Source organism: Rhipicephalus sanguineus, chromosome 8 (genome assembly GCF_013339695.2).
Source record: "Rhipicephalus sanguineus isolate Rsan-2018 chromosome 8, BIME_Rsan_1.4, whole genome shotgun sequence".
Classification (NCBI taxonomy): Eukaryota; Metazoa; Arthropoda; class Arachnida; order Ixodida; family Ixodidae; genus Rhipicephalus; species Rhipicephalus sanguineus.
This window is the reverse complement of record NC_051183.1, coordinates 80,715,907-80,736,701: the sequence shown is the minus strand read 5'-3', so window position 1 is coordinate 80,736,701 and position 20,795 is coordinate 80,715,907. Positions and strand designations below refer to the sequence as shown.

The window sequence follows — 20,795 nt, the reverse complement described above, 5'->3', positions numbered from 1 at the left end:
ACAGGCAAGCGCTCGCGTGCTCCGTAAACTGTTGTGGTTGACCGTACAAGTGAAAGTTACGATCAACCTCTACAAGTCTGAACTTCAAACCATAGCCTGTCAGCTCATTCTGAATGACTTCCCAAGAGTAAGATTAGTTCGGATATTCTTCAACAAGTGTGTTTGGTGAGTTGGATCTGTATGATTTCACGGTAGTGCTGTAAAACAAAAGCTCATCACGGCTAGAGTCCTTCAATAAGCATTGAAGGACTTTGGCAGGGCAAAGTGAAGTTGACAAAGAAATCGTTGCTTTTCAACTATTTTATTTAAACGACTGCGCGCGGACGTATGCTGTATCACAGAAAGTAGAAACAAAAACAAACAATGCGGAGCATATTACTCCGACAACCAAGAACGAGCCACAGCACGGTCAGAACAATAATCTAGAAACCACAAAAATAACATTATATCACGTTCATGAGGATTCTCGCAAAGAACGGCGAATCGTTGTGCGCATTTCACAGACGTGTCAGCACGTGTACTATTTCTTCGTCGGTTTCAGGTGTCGCGCAAGTGTGTCTTATACTTGGCATTTGAATCTCAGGTGGAAGGACTAGAAAACAGGGCATCACATGTGTCTGCATTCGACGACTTCGAACACTTTCCGAAAGGCACGCTGGTCATCCAGCAGTGTTCCAGGTGATAGGCCTCGTACATCGAGACCTGTCAAATGGAGGCCTGTCCATTATGTCATCTGAGAGTGCACGCCATAGGTCATCTCAATGTACGAGGCTTGTCACCGCCAACTGTGGCAGGTCTCGTACATAGAGACCTGTCAATTCTCTCATCTGGGAGTGCCCGCCAAAGGCCACCTCAGTGTACGAGGCCTGTCACTACCAACGGTAGGACGAGACCCGTCGATCCACACCTCTCCATTTTCTTATTTAGGAGTGTCTGGCGACGGGGCAGTTGGTATGCCGAGTATTGCTCCGGTTGTTGGGTCAACAGCCTGGGGGGACGTCATTTCAACGTCGCCAACGTCGATAACATCCTTTTCTTGGTCCTCCATGCTATTGACCTGAAGAAATAGAATGTAAGAGAGACAGACCAATCACACCTTGCTACAATTGAGCGGGGAATAGAGTGTTCAAACAACTTGAGATCACTGAACGTTTGCTATACTCCGTTTGCCCTAAACAGGCCGCACTTCTGTATTTGCATGCATTGCACAGTGCTCACACCCACATTTACACTAGTGGTTCAGGTATGACTACAATTTCAACCGCCGCCGTAATAATTCTAGCAAGATCTATCACCATGCAGCTCAGAATGTTTCACGCAACCTCATAGCTGCTGAACTAGTATCTATGCGTGCTGCTCTTCAGTTTGTCATAGAGCAGACACTTAAAGAGTAGTCTATCTTCTGCGATAGCAAAGAAGCCATCCAAAGTCTACCCTCCCCTTTACGTCATGGCTCACATGAGCAGCTCGTAGCGGAAATTGGGCAAGCCCACCATGAAGTAATAGAAAAAAGGCACAAAGTAATATTCCATTGCCTGCTTAGTCACTGTGGCATTCATTCAGGGAAATGACCAAGCGGACGCAGCTGCCCAATCCGCCAACGACGGTGCTAGCAGTGTCGCCATTCCTTTTTCAAGATCTGACGCCGCAAAAAATATTTTGCCCTCTCGCAGAGAACAAAATTCTAGGACACCGGCCGACCCGTACTTCAACACGAGCCACTATGAAGGCATTGTTGCGGTTTCTTCAAGCAACCGGACTGAATGAAAAACTGACTGTTTGCACACAATGTTGCTGTGTAGCACATGGACGGTGCTACGGTCAGTACTTTGTTTGTTTTGTCGCCTACTGTCGTCGCACTTTTCTTTTTCATTCTTTTACATCCCTTTTCCCCTTCCCATGTACAGGGTAGCAAACCGGAGGCTTCCTCTAGTTAACCTCCATGTTTTTCCTTTATCTTTTTTCTCTCTCTCTTTCTCCGTTTCATACAACATGTGCAAAGCTATGCACGCTAGCGAGATTTCTTCCAGTAGATGGGTTCGAAGCAAGAAATAGTTCTATGAATTTACCACCCGCATTGAGATTTTCTTTTTGTTTTTAAGCCGACTAATAATTGAAGATGCTTTGTGCCTTAGAAACAAACAAACCCCGTCATTTACACCGTTGTCAACAGGTTGTTCTGCATCGCTTGGGGTCTCTTTGTTTTGGTATCATAGCCTCCGCGATTAGTTCCGGCATCTCGCAGCCGGAGCTAATGGCGGAGGCCAAGCACGAGACGCGAGGTCTTACACATTTTGAGGACCGAACTTCTTGCATAGCTTCCACAGCGTTGCACTTGGCGTATGAGACGGAGTATGGTGTAACACAATTGGCTACAAAAAAAGTGCGGCTGAGTATGATATACGATTACAACGATTGATGAAATTAGAAAATTCAGAAGCACATCATGAACGCAGCTGACAGTCGGTAGGAGTAATCGCAGATACTCGAAGGGTGCCCTTTCAGCTTCTATCGTCTGTCTCTCTAAACAACCACATATATTTAATAATTTCTTAGAGGTGATTATTGATATCAACTTGCCTTTGTTATGAAGGTCATGCGATATGCCCCGTCATTGATTTTATTATTTTTCACGGCTTTAGAAAAATATACGTCATCTGACAAAAAAAGTAATTTGTTGTAAAGGTTACGTGATAAAGAAACGCAAGTGTTCCTTATAAACAATTACTGAACTAGCCTTTAGTCTAGTCCAGTAATGCCGCTGCTCAAGTGATGTATTTACTGCCTCCAGCAGTAAACGGTTTCGTCCTCTTTATGTGGTTTCTGATTATGGATGCGAAGTTGCGCTGCATAGAAGACGGATTGACACACTAACTTGCTTAATACCGTTCACTACTTCGTACCTCCCCATGTACTCAACGGGGAAATAAAAAAAACGTCAAAATTCAGAAGGTAGACTCCCAACTTCTATTTCTCCGCGTGAAATCTATTATTCTTTTGTTTCCGGGTTGCTTTCCCTACTAATTGTTACTGATGCCGAAGCAACAAGCCCAAATAACCACATTTTTTTGTATATTTTTATACCTGCATGCACGGCGACCTGGCAACCACGTCTCAATCATAATAGGCACGCTGTCAGAGCTTCGTTTTGAGCCAAATGAGAGATAACTAAATTCAACGTGTCAACATTGGCCTTCGTTACCTCTTCGGAGACCCGCCAGGGTGGTCTAGTGGTTATGGTGCTCGACCGCGGACTTGAAGGTCGCGGATTCAAATCCCGGCCACGACGGGTGAATTTCGATTGAGACTAAATGCTATAGGGGCTCGTCTACTCAGATTTAGGTACACGTTAAAGAACACCAGATGGTCAAAATTTCCAGAGCCCTCCACTACGGCATTTCTCACAATCATATCGTGGCTTTGGGGCGTGAAACACCAACTATATCATAATATCTAGAAACACACCTTGTCAGACTAAAAATTCAGGGCCCTTTTCTTGCTTACATTTCCACGTGTGTGGTACAATTCTTGCAGGAACATTACCCGGGTGTGTACACAAGCTTCAGTAACCACACTGAAGCCCTGTACCATTCGTGAAGTGAAGCTTTGGGCTAGTTGGTTTTGCATACTGAAAAGGGAACAGCACGATTTTTTTCCCACGGCGACAATGGTAAAAGAAACGACACGGCTAAGCGCTGACTTGCAGCTGAAGTTTTATTGAATACCACTATATATTACCTTTCAGTGTTTAAATGACCGTCTTCGTGAGCACAACAACAATGTACGCACTGCTAAAAGGCTTTCTAGCTATTCACTGCCGCTCCTGTGGATGCACCCCCCCCCCTGTTCGAAGAAACCAAGATTATCGGCATACATGAGGACCAACGCACTCTCGAAATGACTGAAGCCACCCAGATAGCGCATGAAGCCTCACCATGTATCAGCAAAGAATCTGTTTGTCACAGAAGGAATTGTCATTTCTATAAGAGCACGTGTAATCATGTCAGGAAGTCATGTCACGCTTTATTGTTTCCGTTGAAAAATTTTCCCGTAACATGTTTACTTTTCGTCTGTGATAAAACTGCAGCTGAAAGTCAATGTTTGTCTGTGTCGTCTCAATCACCATTGTCCCCTTGTAAAAAAAATGGCATTGTTTCCTTCTCTGTACTATTTCATTGTCGCATTGCGTTTTGCACTTTGGTCATTAAATAGCGTTGTATTGGGACGTAAAAGCCCAACTATTATAATTTGTGCACTCCTGAGACTACTGAACACCTCTTGTGCGTCTGCGCGCGATATATCACGCAAAGAAATTCGATGGCTACCTTCTTGTTGAAATCTATGAAGCGACAGGTATCAGAAAACGTTCCGTTGGGACCTCCACCTCGTCATCAGCGCCGTATTCTGAAAACGCTGAACAAGTGTTTGCGCGAGACAGAACTCTACAAGAGACTGTAAATAGTTTTTCGACATTCGAGGTCTTGCTTCACCGCCACCTTCCTCCTCATCATCATCAAATCCTTCTCTCTCCTCTCTTTCCCACCCGCCCCTCTCCTAACGCTGAGTAGCAGGCCAGAAGATTGATTCAGACCGACCTTTCAGCGTTTGTCAGAAACCTGTTTCACAATAATTACCTCATCGGAGAGGGCATGTAGAAGTTCCGGCAATGCACCCGGCGAGCACTTGAGCACCTCTAAATGCCTCTGAAGCGTTCGTTGACTGGGCAGCGGAGCGAGGATTTGCTTAACCAGGTTGTAGCCACGGGATCCGCAGGCCAGTCTCACTTTTAGTGCTTTGCGAATGGTGTCCTCCGACCACTGCGATCCCCTCGAGCTCTTCGCCATGCAGTTCAGCTGATCCGGAGCCAAGAAGTGAGCCACTTCGGATTTCAGTTTCTCATACTCTCTTGATCACTTTGTTCTTCTGGCGATTCGCCAGCTGCAATCTACGCCGTGCGCTTTCCGCTTGATATTCGAGTTCGAGCATCCGTTTGTGGAGCTCGGCGTTGCTTAGTGAAGGAAGAATCTGGTTCTCTGGTGGCGGCCCGTAGCAGACCGGGGCGCCGTGGCCGGCTAATGGATCGGCTGCGTGAAGAAATACAGTACTTACTCGAAAATAGGTCGTGCACGAATATAGGTCGACCCCTCTATACTACGTTTCATACATCAGGTTCAACGCTGTGGAAGCTATGCAAGAAATTCGATCAACGAAATGTGCAAGTCCGCGTGTCTCGTGCTTGGCCTCCGTGATTGGCTCCGGCTGCGCTTGCCGACTCTAGTCGCAGAGGCCACGATATGAAAAGCAGAGAGGCTAAGTGATATAGAACAACCTATTGACAATCGTACAAACAACGGGTTCTTAACACGAAAGTGTTTATGCCGGGGTCCAGCAAGACCTTGATGACGTATTTCCGTCACGAAAATATGTCAACAAAATGCACGCGATCAAATAGTAAAGAAAAAAGTAGACGAAAAACTTCGGTTGTCGGGAGTCGAAGCCACAACCCCTCGGTCCGCGACGATAGCTGGCGGGCGCTTAACCTAATGCGCTAACGTCGAACACATGGAGGCTCCCTGAACGCGCCTTTTATCTCTGAAACTTTCCTCTGGCAGTGTTCTTGGTTCGCGGGGAGGTGTCGCCGTCTGGAGGCGGTAGAGGGAAGTAATGCGTGGCTGCCGCGATTTACGGTACACAAATACGGATAAGGCAGTACGGTAACGCTCCTCCTTTCCTGCTCGTTGAGCTTTTGCCGGTGAAGGCACCCCAACAGCACAATAACTGTTCAAAAATTACTGTGGGGTTGTCAAGCCTCATTCTTACCTGTCAGCCTACACATTGCTAACGAGGAACCTGTCGTTCGGGGGACGCACTGTCATTCGAACTGAGAGCGGCTTAAACACAACGAGCGGGAAAGGAGGAGCGCTACCGTACTACCTTACCGTATGTGCGTACCGTATTTCCGTAACTTGCTAAAACACTATTAGACCCGGCAACGCGCTGTTGCTACGGCCGTCCCATTCGGCGCGTTTCCAACAGAAGTGTAATTTTGTAAACGCCTAACACACCGCGAGGTGACGGTTTTAGCTAAAGCCTCGCGCATAGAATCCATCCATATTAAATAATAGCTCTCCAACGCTCGCCTGGCTGTCACACCGGGTTCCCCACTAGCCCTATGAGAAATCATGGCCAGGCTAGAGGGAGGAAACGACGCGAGTCACGTCACATCAAGCGGTGCTATATCTGCCAAACAACAATAGATGTTGTGCAAGCTCTCGTATATTAATGCACAATAAACATTCAACTACTTCTGTGAGGACACGTTCCACTTTCGTGTCATACCGATTCCTATGACGGAGGTATGAACCACGTTTTTTTTTTTTTATTTCTTACGACACAACACGCTTCTTCATTTATTGCTCAGCCTAAAAACGCATAAAAAGAACTCACATTACGGGTGCTAAACTCACTGAACTGTTTCTTGATCCGAACGCACCTACTGCTGAAGTCTCGCTCGTTTCCACAGCGTGGCAAGTGCTGTATGAAACAGAATATATATTGCGATCTACGAGAAATAAAAATAAATAATTCGAATATAGCTCGACCCATATCATTTTAAGAAACGGAAAAATTAGAATAGATCACACGTTTGTTTACAATTAGCACGGCTTATTGACACTAGAGACGCAAGAAACCCATAACGTGACATTTTTCCGCGAGCAAAAGTCCGGTCTTGGAGATCTATATTTTCTAGACTGTTGGTGATGAACAACGGAATTAGACTGATCACGGTTCTGTGGATGACGCCGCTGCTATTGCCACGGTTTCATCAGTCGACAAGAGATGATGACTGAGTGCGCCGTCATGCGCAGCTACGGCGGCCGCGTCGGAACTGTAGTCTGCACCGTTCACGGTGCTCTCCTAACGTTTTCATGACAGTTCTAAGTGCTACTCTTCCATTTGATTTCTGTGTTATGTCAATTTGCCGCCAATATAACACTTGATACAGTACAAGTGCTGTTGGCGCTATTTGTGGAACGCTGTGAGCGACATTAGAACTCCATTACCTCCCTACTATTACTACATTTGTTCACGAATATAGGTATAGGTCGATAGCTAGTTATGGGTGACATTTCCGACATAAACAAAAAATCGACGTACATTCGAATGAATACTGTAAGCTCGAAATAGTTAGCGCCGACTGCTGTCTTGACAAGCAAAGACACGTAAATGCTGCTTATAAAACGCACCTGAAAAAGTGGGAGTCACGATTGAGTACGAAGCAAAATAAGGCTTCTCTTCCGACGTCCCTGACGACGTACCATGGCTTTCGGGCCAAGAAGCTGCATCTGAAATGATATTATATGAAACTATACAAAAAGACAATTACAGTCCCTCTAGCTAACGATAAGCAGAGCTCATGGGAAAGCCTACGCTCTCACGATCGAGGCGCTCATAAAATGAATATGCCGTACTTAGTCGATTGCATTGTTACTTCCTATTTTTATTTACCTATTTATTAATTTATTTACTTACATATACTACCATCTTTCACAGCGAGATCTTGTCGAAGTTAGTGCATACAGATAACTAGAGGCCGGATATTTAGGCATTAAAAAAGCTCGTTGCAGGCGCTAAAAATAGGCAGGCAAAACAACGTTTTAGGCCGCCGATATCGTAAATATAGGCACAATAAACATTCACATAAATGCAAATAATTTCAAATGAAGGCGTGCCTGACCTCTATCTACGACAGAAAAACAAAAATATTATTCCTTAAGATGGCGCAAAGGCGCCAACAGTTGAACATAGCCGTGGAATTGTGCTTTGTCCCGTACGATTCGCACAACACGGTCTCTCCCGTGTTCTGCACGGTGACTCCAGTGTCCACTGTCGAATCAACACACTCCTAGGTGTCTTTTCGGCATGACTGTTAAAGGGCAGAGCAGGAGCAGATAGCGAGATCGCTAAAAGACCAGAAGGGAGGGATGCCTTCTATTGGCCGTGTCGAATCGCGTAGAACCAATTTCTCCACCTGCAGTGAACCACTGGCCTAGCCAGGTGGGGGGGGGGGGGGGGGAAGGAGGATAAAAAGTCTACCCGCCCCCCCCCCCCACCAAAACTTTCCAGTTCTGCAGGTGTATATATACACGCACGCATTCAAACGCACTCACGAACATACATAAAGTATGGTTGAAACCCCCCTCTGAAAGAAATTGCTGGCTACACTACTGCAGTGAATAAATTACAAACCAAACAAAATCAGCGTGCACATGACATTTTTCTTTCTTTCTTTCGCTCTTCACTCAAAATGGCGCTATAGGAGCGCAAGGGACACAATAGGCATTTGCCTAAAATCCGGTCTCTACAGATAATATATCGTTAATCAAATGAATACATATTACTTGCAAATATACCAGAAAGCAAACAGAGTAATAGAATCAATATCAGGGTGAGATATTGCCTAATGAACGTACTTAGGCAACTCCTCTACAATTTCACCAATCGATGCCTCCGCAAAGACACCTCAAGGCCATTCCAAATTCCGTTGTGTGCCTTTCAGTCGCCTAGAAATTACCACTGGCTCGACACGCTGAGACTAGGTCACCGAGGCGTTAATCCGTACTTAATACTTCTTTGATTTACTTTAACATCCGATTCACTTTAATGAACTTGAACATTTGATTCACTCTTACCTAATATTTCATTCACTTGCACAACGTGATTACTTTACACTCAATTTATTTTACGTTTCATTCACCTCTAACTTTCATTGCATCTGACTCACCTTTAACTCCACTTAGTTCATCTTTGGTTCCATTTATTTCGCCTTAATTGACGTTTGATTTACTTCGTGCACCTGTTATCACTTCTGATCACCTGGCATACCCTTACTGCAGTATATCCCACCTCCCTCTTGAAGCTTTCCGCCCTTCACCCATTGTCGCACACCTTCCGGCCGCAGTCCATTTGTCTTTCAATTGGTAGCATTCGTGTTTTCACCTTCGCGCACCTTATTTATGAACTGATGAGCGAGTTGAGGCTTTGTTCTGAATAAATTATACACCAAGGAAATATTTGGAGTGGCCCCGGCAAGCCCTGCAGTGCTGTACGTCACGTGCTGTTGTTCGCGAAGAGGCGCTGGGAGTGTCCCTACAAATATTCAAGCTTCTATTTGCCCCGAGATCGACCGCAGTCACCGCCTGGCGGCTACTGGCTGAAGCGCGCCTAGTGTGGATTGCTCCCTGCGTCGTCTGCTAGCCACGTCGTGTTTGCATGTGCGCGTACCTCATGCATGCCCTCAGAGGGTGGTTTCTTCCGTTGTGTTAGCGTAATTTTAACTGCTCGTACGTATGCCTAACACGGTATACCGAACCATTTGGCTTTGCTCGGTTGTATTTGCACTGTAATAAGATAAGTGAGTGCACTTGTCGAGAATGCTGTGTGCTGTCGCCGTACCCTCCGTTCGCCAGGATCATTTTAGTTTAGGTGCCGCTTTGTGGTTCAAACAAATCGTAAAGTGCACTTGGCGTCATCCAAAACATGAGGAGTATTAAATATCGTGTGAATGCAGCGTTTTAGCGACTCGGTGGTAAAAAAAGAACAAGGCTCTTGGCCATCCACTTTTGCGTTGTTGTTAGGTGTATAACTGCGGCACTTTTGCTTATCGGTGATGCGACGAGCTTTATTTTGCTTAAGATGACCCTTTATTGTACGGTCCTTGTCCCACTAACGAGAAATATTTCTGTCAAGTAAATCATTGTGAAGGAAAAACACCGCTAAGAACGAGCGAGGACTAAGACGCCTGTGTCGTGTCTTCCTTACTGCTCGTCCGTTTTTAGCGCTTTTTTCTTCACAATGATAAACTAGCCCAAGTTTCTCTTCTAGTGCTGTCATGTGAACTATCGCATTTAGGTACTTCAATTGTCCCTTAAAATAGCAGAAAATGGAATTACACGGAGGTGATTAAACTTGAGTTGCCGAGCGCAATTTTAACTTGGAGCGAAATTTAGACACATTCGTGTGCTTAGATTTAGGTATGCTTTAAAGAATACACATGGTCAAAATTAATTTAGACGGCGTGCATCACATTTATGTCGTATAATTTCACGCAAAACCTCATTTTTTTACATTATCTTGAGCGTTTGAGTGGCGTAGTTATAGGATGACCGAAGGAGCGGACGTTATTCGCTTGAAAAAAGTACACTTTTCTCCTGTAGAATAACCGAACCTTTGTTGCATCACTGCCATGCAAGTAATCAATCGAAGAAAGCTCTGTGTTGAACTGAGAACTTTTTATACTGTTATTGGAGTAAGAACAGGCGCGTACGTGTTAAACGTCTCGCTAAAGCGCAGTCAACCACGTAGTTTTCCTGACTAAACTTATCAACTATCCTACATTTCATGAATAATGGATTAAGAAAAAAAATGCGGATACGTATTCGTACTCATCGCACAAGCATACGGGCATTCTTTCTTTGAGTGTTTTTCTTTTATCCAGATGAGCATGAACTAAAATATTTTGTAGTTCGGTCGCGCTACAGCAGTGCGTAGTAGGTGGAACACAAGCCCAACATGTGCAAATAAAACAAGAAGCGTGATATAGCGCGAAAACGCATACTGTCGCCAAGGGCGAGCATCCCTTTCATTGAGAGATTGCGCTTCTCTCACTAGTAATAGCAGCGTTCGGCGGGCTTCTTGCATCGATTCGGCAATGGGCAACATATATAATACCATTAGGCTGCAGTCAACACCTTTTATTCGTCGACAATCGGCTGAAACCGCTCACAGCGAAGCGCCGTTGTGTACATTTGTATACGCGCCGCCGACCGCCTATCCACACTGACGCGATGACGGTGCTGCCACCTATAGGGCAATCTCGGGGCGAATAGCGACCGCGCCCGCTGTCATATCATTGTTCACTGCCTACAGAAAGTAAGATACCGGACGGCGGCTGTTTCTCGCAGATTATTCACTTTTTGAGACAGTCCACAGTGTCTTCTGAAGTTGCTGCGAGAAACTCCTCCTTCCGTGTGTGTGTTTGAGTGTTTCTACTGATCTTCCTCCAGCTCTCTCATTCTGCTTTTTCTTACTGTTTCCCCGGTGCAGGATAGCAAACCGGTCATTGGAGTAGCCAGGAAAGCGGGTTCCACCCCTCCTCCCCCAGAAATTTTGAAATGATGCATGGTATATATACAGTACTGTCCACTGTTAAGGGGATCACTGGAATGAACACCTTTCATTTTGTTGGCCCCCTAACGGCTAGCGCATGTGGATTGTTTGTGCATGTTAATAGTCTGTCATAGGGGTTCAGAACTGTCAACCACCAGTAGTGTTATGCAAATCTAAGCCACAATGCTGTTGTAGGACAGCGAAATCCGGACATACCCGGAACGTAAGTGTTCCCTTTAACAGTGGACCCGTCTGTACAGGGGCCTGTTCTATTTTATTCTTTGCTAATGGTACAAAATGATCATCGGAGTGCCATCAGTCTACTTGGTAAAAAAAGATGGGTGGTATCAAACAGCACAAAAATGTCTCACCTTCAGTACGGATGTTGCTAATCTGCATAGTGGTTTCCGACGTAGCCGCCAGCGAATCCTGGATACCTGGATGCAGAATATACAGATTATGCCGAAGTGAAACTGCACAATAGAATTCACATAAAGAAAATGTGTTTTTAGTACCGTGCGTGGAATGCAAAGAAGGGTCTTTGAAGTCTTTAGAAGAAGTGTCTGGAAACAAAAAAGACAGTTCGTACGAGGAGAATTGGCTTTGAATTCCTTAACTTAAGCAAACTTTATGGCCTACGAAAATGCAAGGAGCCGGCTGCGGACTTTTTCACACTTATCAGCAAAGATCCTATGTCACTGCATGCAGCATAAAAAAAAGCTCACCTTCAGTACGAATGTTGCTAATCTGCAGAGTGGTTTCCGACGAAGCCGCCAGCGAATCCTGGATGCCTGCGTCCAGCATATATAGAATATTCCTGTGTGCAACTGCCCAATACAATTCTCGCAAACAAAATGTGTTTTCATTACCTTGCGTCGAAATCAAAGAAGCGTCCTTGAAGTCATCAGTAAAAGTGTCTAGAAACAAATGCAAATCGCATAAGAAGAATCAGCAGTGAAGTCTTAAACTTAAGCAAAATTTATGGCTAACGAAAATGCAAGGAGCCGGCTGTGAACTTTTTCACACTTATCAGCCAAGACCATATGGTCAATGCATGCAGCACAAAAAAAGCTCACCTTCAGTACGAATGTTGCTAATTTGTAGAGTGGTTTCCGACGAAGCCGCCAGCGAATCCTGGATGCCTGCATCCAGCATATATAGAATATTCCTGTATGCAACTGCGAAATACAATTTCCGCAAACAAAATGTGTTTTCATTACCTTGCGTCGAAATCAAAGAAGGGTCCTTGACGTCATCAGTAAAAGTGTCTGAAAACAAAGACAAATCGCATAAGGAGAATCAGCTGTGAAGTCTTTAACTTAAGAAAAATTTATGGCTAAAGGAGATGCAAGGTGCCGGCTGTGCGCTTTTTGACACTTATCACCAAAGATCATGTGGTCAATGCATGCAGCACAAAAAAAAAGCTCACCTTCAGTACGAATGTTGCTAATCTGCAGAGTGGTTTCCGACGAAGCCGCCAGCGAATCCTCGTTGCCTGCATCCAGCATATATAGAATATTCCTGTGTGCAACTGCCCAATACAAATTCCGCAAACAAAATGTGTGTTCATTACCTTGCGTCGAAATCAAAGAAAGGTCCTTGACGTCATTAGTAAAAGTGTCTGGAAACAAAGACAAATTACATAAGGAGAATCAGCTGTGAAGTCTTTAGCTTAAGCAAAATTTATGGCTAATGAAGATGCAAGGAGCCGGCAGTGGACTTTTTTCACCCTTATCAGCAAAGATCATATGGTCAATGCATGCAGCAGAAAAAAGCTCACCTGCAGTACGAATGTTGCTGATCTGCAAAGTGGTTTCCGACGAAGCCGCCAGCGAATCATGGATGCCTGCATCCAGCATATATATATTCCTGTGTGCAACTGCCAATACAATTCCCGCAAACAAAATGTGCTTTCATTACCTTGTGTCGAAATTAAAGGGTCCTTTACGTCATCAGTAAAAGTGTCTGGAAACAAAGACAAATCGCATAAGCAGAATCAGCTGTCAAGTCTTTAACTTAAGCAAAATTTATGGCAACGAAGATGCAAGGAGCCGGCTGTGGACTTTTTCACACTTATCAGCAAAGACCATATGGTCAATGCATGCAGCACAAAAAAAGCTCACCGTCAGTACCAATGTTGCTAATCTGCAGAGTGGTTTCCGACGTAGCCGCCAGCGAATCCTGGATGCCTGCATACAGCATATATAGAATATGCGTATGTGTAACTGCACAATAGAATTCTCATAAACAAGATGTGTTTTCAGTACCGTGCGCGGAAGTCAAAGACGGGTCTTTCACATCATCAGTGGAAGTGTCTGGAAACAATAACGAAAATTGTATGAGGAGAATCAGTTGTGAAGTCCTTGACTTATGCAAAAGTTATGGCTAACGAAGATGCAAGGAGCTGGCTGTGGACATTTTACACTTATCAGCACAGATCTTAAAGTTACTGCATGCAAAAGAAAAAAAAGAGCCCGTCCGATTTGTGCTCGTATTCCTGTATGTTTCCTCATGTACTGCCGTGAGGAATAGGAGCTGGAACACGGAATTCATGTTTATTCAACCATTACTTGTAATGTAACCCGCCACGGTGGTCTAGTGGCTATGGTGCTCGACAGCTAACCCGAAGGTCTCGGGATCTAATCCCGGCCAGATCAGCCGCATTTACCTGGAGGCGAAATCCTCGATGCCCGTGTACCTAGGCTGAGGGCCGAGGTGCACGTTAAGAACACCATAGGTTCAATATTTCCGGAGGCCTCTACTACAGCGTCCCACATAATCATATCGTCGTTTTGAGACGTAAAACCTCAACTATTATATTTACTTGCAATGTGCTCATATGAACGTGATGTATTTATTTGGCAGAGATACATTTTCACTTGAGCGCTTAGTGTGATGTACACTCTTACGCTTGCCAACTGCATTTGTCTGCTCTGATCTTTAAAAGGGAATTTCAGTGTTCAAGCTCATATTTCTCAAGAATACTATCAGCTACACATTATAGGCACAGGTGTGACGACAATCACGGCAGCAAAGTGGACTGCAACCTCGCTTAGAGTTCACTTCTGACATAGTTATTTCACAAGGCAAAGAAACTTACATTCAACGTGAGCCTCGTCAATACGTAGAACACCGGCGTGTGCATCTTCTGACTTATGTGAGCCTCAAGAGATCGTTTTAGATGTAAGCAAATCATTCAAAGAATCCATCGCAAATTTCGGCTGCGCATTGCACGCCAACATTCCGTTTACCTTTTAAGGAACTGCCAAGACGATCTTCGTGAGTACGTGATGTGGCGGGGGTACCTTAAAAAATATGGTAAACATTAGCCGCCAATATGACTTGAAGAGAAATTGGCCATCAGCATTTTGCGACATTTTATCAACCCATCAAGTGTCATCAGCGTTCTTTGTAAAGACTGCTCATTTCTTAAAGGGGCCCTGCAAAATTTTTTAGCATGGTCAGAAAATGATGCCGATCGGTAGTCGAGGCTCCTAAGAACACGTGAGCCAAATATTATAGCGCTGCACGTAGCAAGAAAATTGAAATTAATTCTCAAAGTCGGATAGAAATCGCTCTCTCTTCCTCGACAAATGATGCCATAAACATGAAGTCACTAGCTGATTTGAGCATCGTGCCATGCACAGTTACCGCAGCCGCCGCGGGATGCCGCCACGTGCCCGCGCTCGATCCCGCGACCACACTGCAACAGTGATGCCAACCATGGTTAAAGTTTGATCCCTGGATTGACCACTGAAAATAGCCTAGATTGGAATAAAAATCCCTAGATTCACTTTTTAATGTCGTTATTCAAACAAATTCATCTTTAACAAAGTATAAATATAGTTCGATCTTTGGCCCAATTCTTCTGAACCTTATTGGAAGTGAAAAGCAACATGTTACCAGCTACTGAATGTCTTTTGTCTACATTTTCTGCACATAAAGCGCTTGCAGATGTCGCCACTTGCTAGAGAGACAGAGAGATTTGTCAAGTTCACTTTTCCCACTCATTGAAGGCATTGATATGGTCGTTCGGGTTAATTGCAACTTTGTAGCACCTTTCATGTGCTTGGCTTTTGCGAGGTGGCGGTCGATTTCTAATTTTCTACATTTGCGGTCAACGCTGCATGATTAGCAGTTGATTTACACGGGTCGTTTTTAATGGCTTATAGCCACCCTTTCTACTTTCAATAAGCTTCACATTTGGCGAAATATTTTTGTCACTATTTTCGCCCTTAATGAATATTGCGCGACCGAAAGACTGAAAACACGAAAACAGTATTTTCGTCTCTCCGTCACGCCGTTTTCATAATAATGTATCGGTACCAACTCGCCCAACCGTCAGTCCTAATTTCGCTTTCTATTTCGCTTAATACCTCTTGGTCCAGAAGTTATTAGGCATGGAGATTTTGCACGGTGAAGGCAAGCGGCGAGAGTGAACTTGGCACTTTTTCATCTACGTCAGAAGAAAAAATTTCTCTTTGTTTCACAGAGAAGCAGTCACTCAGGACGCCCTTGTTCAATGCTCACGCCACCAAGCTAGCTTACGTCACTGCGCAACGCCTGTCCTCATTGGCCGCCAGTGACAACACCCTTCCCCCTTTAGCTCGCTTCCGTCTGGCGCTGGCTTGCCCGCGTCAGATGCACTCAGGCCGGCACGAGAGGTTGACGCGCTGCTCTGGCAGGGGCTTCTCGTCCGTGCGCTCGACTGCTGCCCCTTTGTGTGATAGTCGTAGCGCCGCTGGCAAGCGTACTCGATCGGTCTTGCGGAGTTCCATTTACAGCCTGCAAGCCCGTGACTGTCGTACTGTGATGCATCTTGGGTTAATAAACCCGTGTTGTTTGTTGACATCCTGCCTCGAGTGCCCTTTCTGCGCCGTGCCGGAGAGTCGACGAACCCGGCCGTAGCGTCTTTGTTCGCTGCGGCAGTGGAGAACGTCGCGTCTCTTGCCGGTCGCCTCGTAGGGTAAGCATCTCGCAAACCTATCTCCACAATTCTCAGCAAATAGTTTCGAGTTAAACCACAGACGGTCACAGAAACGACACGGATGTCGAAACTGCAGAGACAACCTCGCGTTCAAACCAAGTGTTCCACTTCTCATAAATCTACGGGCACGTCGTTGTGGGCGTAGCCTTTCCATCGCTTCGGGTATTCTCTCGTCGTACGTACTTGGGGTCTTCGGCTCGCCGCCGTCGCTTCGCAGCCATTTGTTGTTGGGCTAACTGCGGCTTTCTTAATTTTTAGTGGACGAGTGGTGAGTAATGGTATTTATCCAATTTCTGTGGCACACACCCGTTTATGATGATGATAGTTTTTTGGTTCTCCGGACAAGGAACGATTTGCTAAACAGCTTCGCGCGTTAATACATAACATGAGGGAGGTCATATCTGAATTGTAACGTAATTTGCAGATATTAGCAGCAAATGAAGCACTAGTGATGAGCAGCTATGTGTAGCTACATATACGAAGTGATACTTTAGTCCGTATACTGAGGGTCGAACAGAAATCTGTGCACGTGAACGCTTTATTACAAAGCGAACTCCTTCATTGGCGCAGTCCGTTGCCATGTTATTAGATGCGAAGTATCTTAACGCGGAGCTCAATCCGGTGGTGGTGGTGGTGTGCGGCGTGACCACCCTTACTGCGCATGCGCATACCCTCTCCACACACCTCTCCCCTCCCCCTCTCCACTTCCCCCTCCCCTTCCCCTCTCCCATACCCCTCTCCCCTCCCCCTTTCCACTCTTCCTCTGAAACGCGGGCTAGACATGCCGAAATTCTCTCCTGCGCAACGCCGCGATGAGCTCGAGCGCATGAGCGTTTCCTCCCCTTCTCTCTCCTCTCCTACGCTGCCCCCCTCTCACCCGCCTGTCGACCGCGTTCCCTGCTCGCCCTGTGAGAATTAACGGCCAGGCTAGATGGAAGATACGACGCGCATAGCGTCCCTCTTCGCGTTCCACGACGCGAGGTCGGTAGCATGCCCAACGAACGCCAACGGAACGCGATCGTGCAAGTGCTCCGGCTTCGCATCGCCTCATGGTCCCCTTTAGCGGGAGATGGTGTAATTTTTTCTTTCCTTCATTTTCCTTTAGGTCGTTTCTTTTGTTTTTGAGTCACAATTTCTTTCTTTCTTTTTGTTTTAACTGCAGTATGTAGAGAAGCGGAGTGGCTGGGGTGAGAAAACCCAGCCTCTCCGCAGCAAACCGGCTAGAACGGCAGAGAACGAAACAAATTTAGAGCATACCCTTCCTAGGTTTTACGTGCTTTAAGAAGAACATCGGTTTCTGGACAGCCTAACTGCACGGGGCTTTTTAGGAGGCAGGGGCCAAATGTTTTGCTTTTCAATACGGCGGGCATTGGCAAGTTGAGAAGCAATTATGCATCATGCGAAGATGGTCTCTTTCTTTCTTTTTTTTTTTGCAATGCTTCGGAATACAGCTAATTATTTGGTTGAGGCACGTGTCATGGACACCACACTGCTGGCATAGTGAACCTGAAACAAGATTGCCTGACTCGACTCACCGGTAACTTCTTGCTTGATTTTCACAAATGGCGTGAAGATGCTGGGTACAGCGTCCAGCTTCAGTTTCTTTATGCCAAGATTTTGCAGGATCAAAGGCTCGAATTGGTCTTGCGTAAAATGATCCTGAATAAACGAAAAAAAATGCATATGCACATTAAACGCTCACATTTAGGTCTATGCAAAGCGAATCTTTAATGAAGCGGTTATCTAAATCATATGCAAAACAAATGTTATGCCTAAAATTGTTTTTTCGTCCGCCACGGTGATACAGTGGATCGAACCCACGTCCCGAAGGTCGTGGGTTCGATCCCGGCCGCGACGATTGCATTTCGGTGGAGTTCAAATGCTAGAGTGTCGTGTACTATGCAATGTCAGTGCAGGTCAGTGCAGTACGATGCCAGTGCAGTGAACGCCAGAGGGTCGACATTTCGGGAGCATTTCACTACGGTGTCGCGGGATCGAATCCCGGCCGCGGCGGCCGCATTTTCGATGGAGGCGAAAATGCTTGATACCCGTGTAGTTAGATTTAGGTGCACATTAATTAACCCCAGGTGGGTGAAATTGCCGGAACCCTGCACTGCGGCGTCCCTGGTAATCATATCGCGGTTTTGGGACGTTCCAGAAATATTAGACATAAAACGTTAGCGCTAACGTTTTTAAATGCGAAGCATTTCTTAGCGGACCAAAAGCACTTCGAGCGCTTCTATCTATCTATCTATCTATCTATCTATCTATCTATCTATCTATCTATCTATCTATCTATCTATCTATCTATCTATCTATCTATCTATCTATCTATCTATCTATCTATCTATCTATCTATCTATCTATCTATCTATCTATCTAATCTGTCTAGCAGCCAGCCACTTCGTTCTCTCGTGGCCTTTCGTTAACTCGATATACACCAAAATTGGTATGGTGCGATACGAGTTTATGACGAACACAAAAAAAAGGTGGTATTGAATATTAGATTTATGGTGTCGTCTTTACTTTTGAGGCGCGCTGCCTTAATCTACGCAGGAAATCATGTGAATTGCCACTGTGCGACATCACTGTGCCACGAAGCGACATCGCCATGTTAAAGGCAACATATGTTCCTGATCGATGGAATGAATGAATGAAGTGGAAATGATGAACGGCTCGTTTCTTTTGTAAGTTACAACGTAATGGAGCCAATAGAAAACGAACACAAGGAAGACATAGGGGACATTATTTCTAGTTTTTCAACTGTAGCAATCATGGTATACATGGAAAGGAATTGAAGTGCGCGAACAAAAATAACTTGCCCCGGGTAGGAACCGAACCTACAACATTAGGATAACGCGTTATCGCACGCCTCTCCGCGTTTGTTTGTGTAGGGGAGTATGTGAACATTTCGGTCAAGATGCAAACAGTGCATCGACGAGTGGACGAAAAAACTTGGAGGGAGCTTGCGAGCTTCCCCTTCAGGAGTACAACGCGTAATCGGGTCCCGTGCACATCGCCTTCTCAATTGCTAGCCTAGCTTCGGTTCTCGGTGCATGCCTCAACCGTGCCGCAAGAAAACGAACGTCTGTGCGCGTAACTTCGGTCGTTTCAAACTATCCTAGAATGCCTAGAGCAAGTAGAGTTGCGAAGTGCCCACTACGGCTTAATTCTTCCTTTTGCGAACCTACGCAGCTGCTCACTTTGTTGATGACGGTGAGTAAGCATGCCTGAATGTTTTGTAATAGGTGGGTCTTTAAAGCACCCGCTCTTTGCGCAACTAACATGTTTTGACGCCTTGCGCGATTCTACGCTTCTGCCACGCAATATTGCATGCGTTAAGGAGACTATTCCCACTACACGACATTCATATAGTTTTTTTTTTTTGAAGCAGTTTGAAGCATTGGCGTGGCTCTGTGGTTGAACACGCGCTTAATTGCCACGCAGACGGCCTGACTTCGATCCTTGCTCGAACCGAAGATTTTTGCTATTTATTTTATTTGCATTTTCTCGATTTTTCTCTCACAGACAACGCTGATTTTTCGCTCACAACTAAAGACGCCGACACCGGACTTTCTGCGAAACGAGCTCTTTAACGCTATCGCGTTGAAAAGAAAAATCTCAGCCAGCTCCACGCCTTGAAAACAGCCGGACACCGAAGGTGTAGGCGCGCGAGTGTATGTTATTGGCAAGCGAGATAATGTGGTGCCGTAAATACCCCGCTAGATTTGAAATACGCGTCCTTACACACTTCGAGCGTCATCATCATCCCCATCGCACTCATCCTTATCATCACGAGTTAGTGTCACCATCGTTATTTCTGTTATTTATTCACACCCGCTCTGGTCACGTGGCCTGGGTGCTGACAGCTACTATACTCACGGCCGCTCGATCTCTAGATCGAGCGGCCGTGCTATACTACCGCTACTGCGGCTACTACAACGGGCATTGGCGTGGGAGTGCAAAAGGGGCACTTGCCCCCTCAAGCTACGCCAGCACTTGCCCTCACCCAATATACACCAGCGATCTCCCCCTTCCCCAGCCGCAACACAACACGGGTTTGCACCCCCCAAGACAAAATCCTCCCGAAACTGCTACTACTACGACTACGATGGAAGGTACATGATAGACTAAGACAGCTTCGTTTTAAAAGCAAGCAAGCGCTACCACATCAAAACAACGCGGCCCTACCCACCGTACTAAACAGACTGCCCCTTACCTCGCAAAGACGCGTGGACGTGGTGCCGGTGAAATTCGCGCGCCCGATGCGCAGCACCATGTCAGCCTTCGTTCCCTGTCACGCTTTCCCGACGGCAGAGAGAAAGCTTCTTTCCGTCGGCGAAGCGACTGCGGCAGCCGTAGGCACAGCAGCTCATGAAGAACGCCGTCAGTAGTTCCGAGCGACGAGCACTGTTTCTACTACGATGGTTACCCTCGCAGTGTGCGCTATTAACTGCGTAAACACGGGTGCTTGCAGCACATGGCGCTTACGACGAATCAAATATCGAGCACGCCTCGGCGACTCAGAAAGAAAAACTCCAAAAGCGCGCCCTGTCACGTCGACGGTAGGCCAATAGAAAGGAGGAGAGGAGCCGCGAAAGGGCGCGGAGAAGGAATACAATGGCGAAGCGCCGGTCTT

The 20,795-nt window shown here is 45.9% G+C and overlaps 1 protein-coding gene across 5 annotated transcripts; it reads right to left on the bottom strand.

Moving 5' to 3' along the window:
• Positions 1-291: 291 nt before the first annotated feature.
• On the bottom strand, positions 292-20,576 carry LOC119403349 (aggrecan core protein-like). Of its 5 annotated transcripts, XM_049418525.1 has the most exons (19): positions 20,376-20,576; positions 17,692-17,815; positions 14,421-14,474; positions 13,437-13,484; positions 13,293-13,358; positions 13,090-13,134; positions 12,950-13,015; positions 12,743-12,790; positions 12,599-12,664; positions 12,390-12,437; positions 12,246-12,311; positions 12,039-12,086; positions 11,895-11,960; positions 11,685-11,732; positions 11,541-11,606; positions 7,248-7,346; positions 4,635-5,084; positions 812-1,057; positions 292-717 (listed from the first exon to the last, which is right to left on the bottom strand). In XM_049418525.1, exons 1-17 carry the CDS (start codon positions 20,433-20,435, stop codon positions 4,897-4,899), a joined length of 1,206 nt encoding a protein of 401 aa, XP_049274482.1. In that variant the 5' UTR covers positions 20,436-20,576; the 3' UTR covers positions 292-717; positions 812-1,057; positions 4,635-4,896. The 5 variants fall into 5 exon arrangements, with proteins under 5 accessions (XP_049274482.1, XP_037526219.1, XP_049274484.1 ...); XM_037670291.2 differs by having other exon boundaries at positions 292-1,057; XM_049418527.1 differs by lacking the exons at positions 12,039-12,086; positions 12,246-12,311 and having other exon boundaries at positions 292-1,057.
• Positions 20,577-20,795: the final 219 nt, after the last annotated feature.

Excerpts from the sequence above, each read along its gene's own strand:
- LOC119403349 (XM_037670291.2), bottom strand. The coding sequence starts at position 20,435 with ATGGTGCTGCGCATCGGGCGCGCGAATTTCACCGGCACCACGTCCACG. Across the intron at positions 11,961-12,038 it reads TTCTTTGATTTCGACGCAAG|GCATCCAGGATTCGCTGGCG; the intron begins GTAATGAAAACA and ends TGCTGGACGCAG. Across the intron at positions 11,733-11,894 it reads TAGCAACATTCGTACTGAAG|ACACTTCTTCTAAAGACTTC; the intron begins GTGAGCTTTTTT and ends TTTTGTTTCCAG.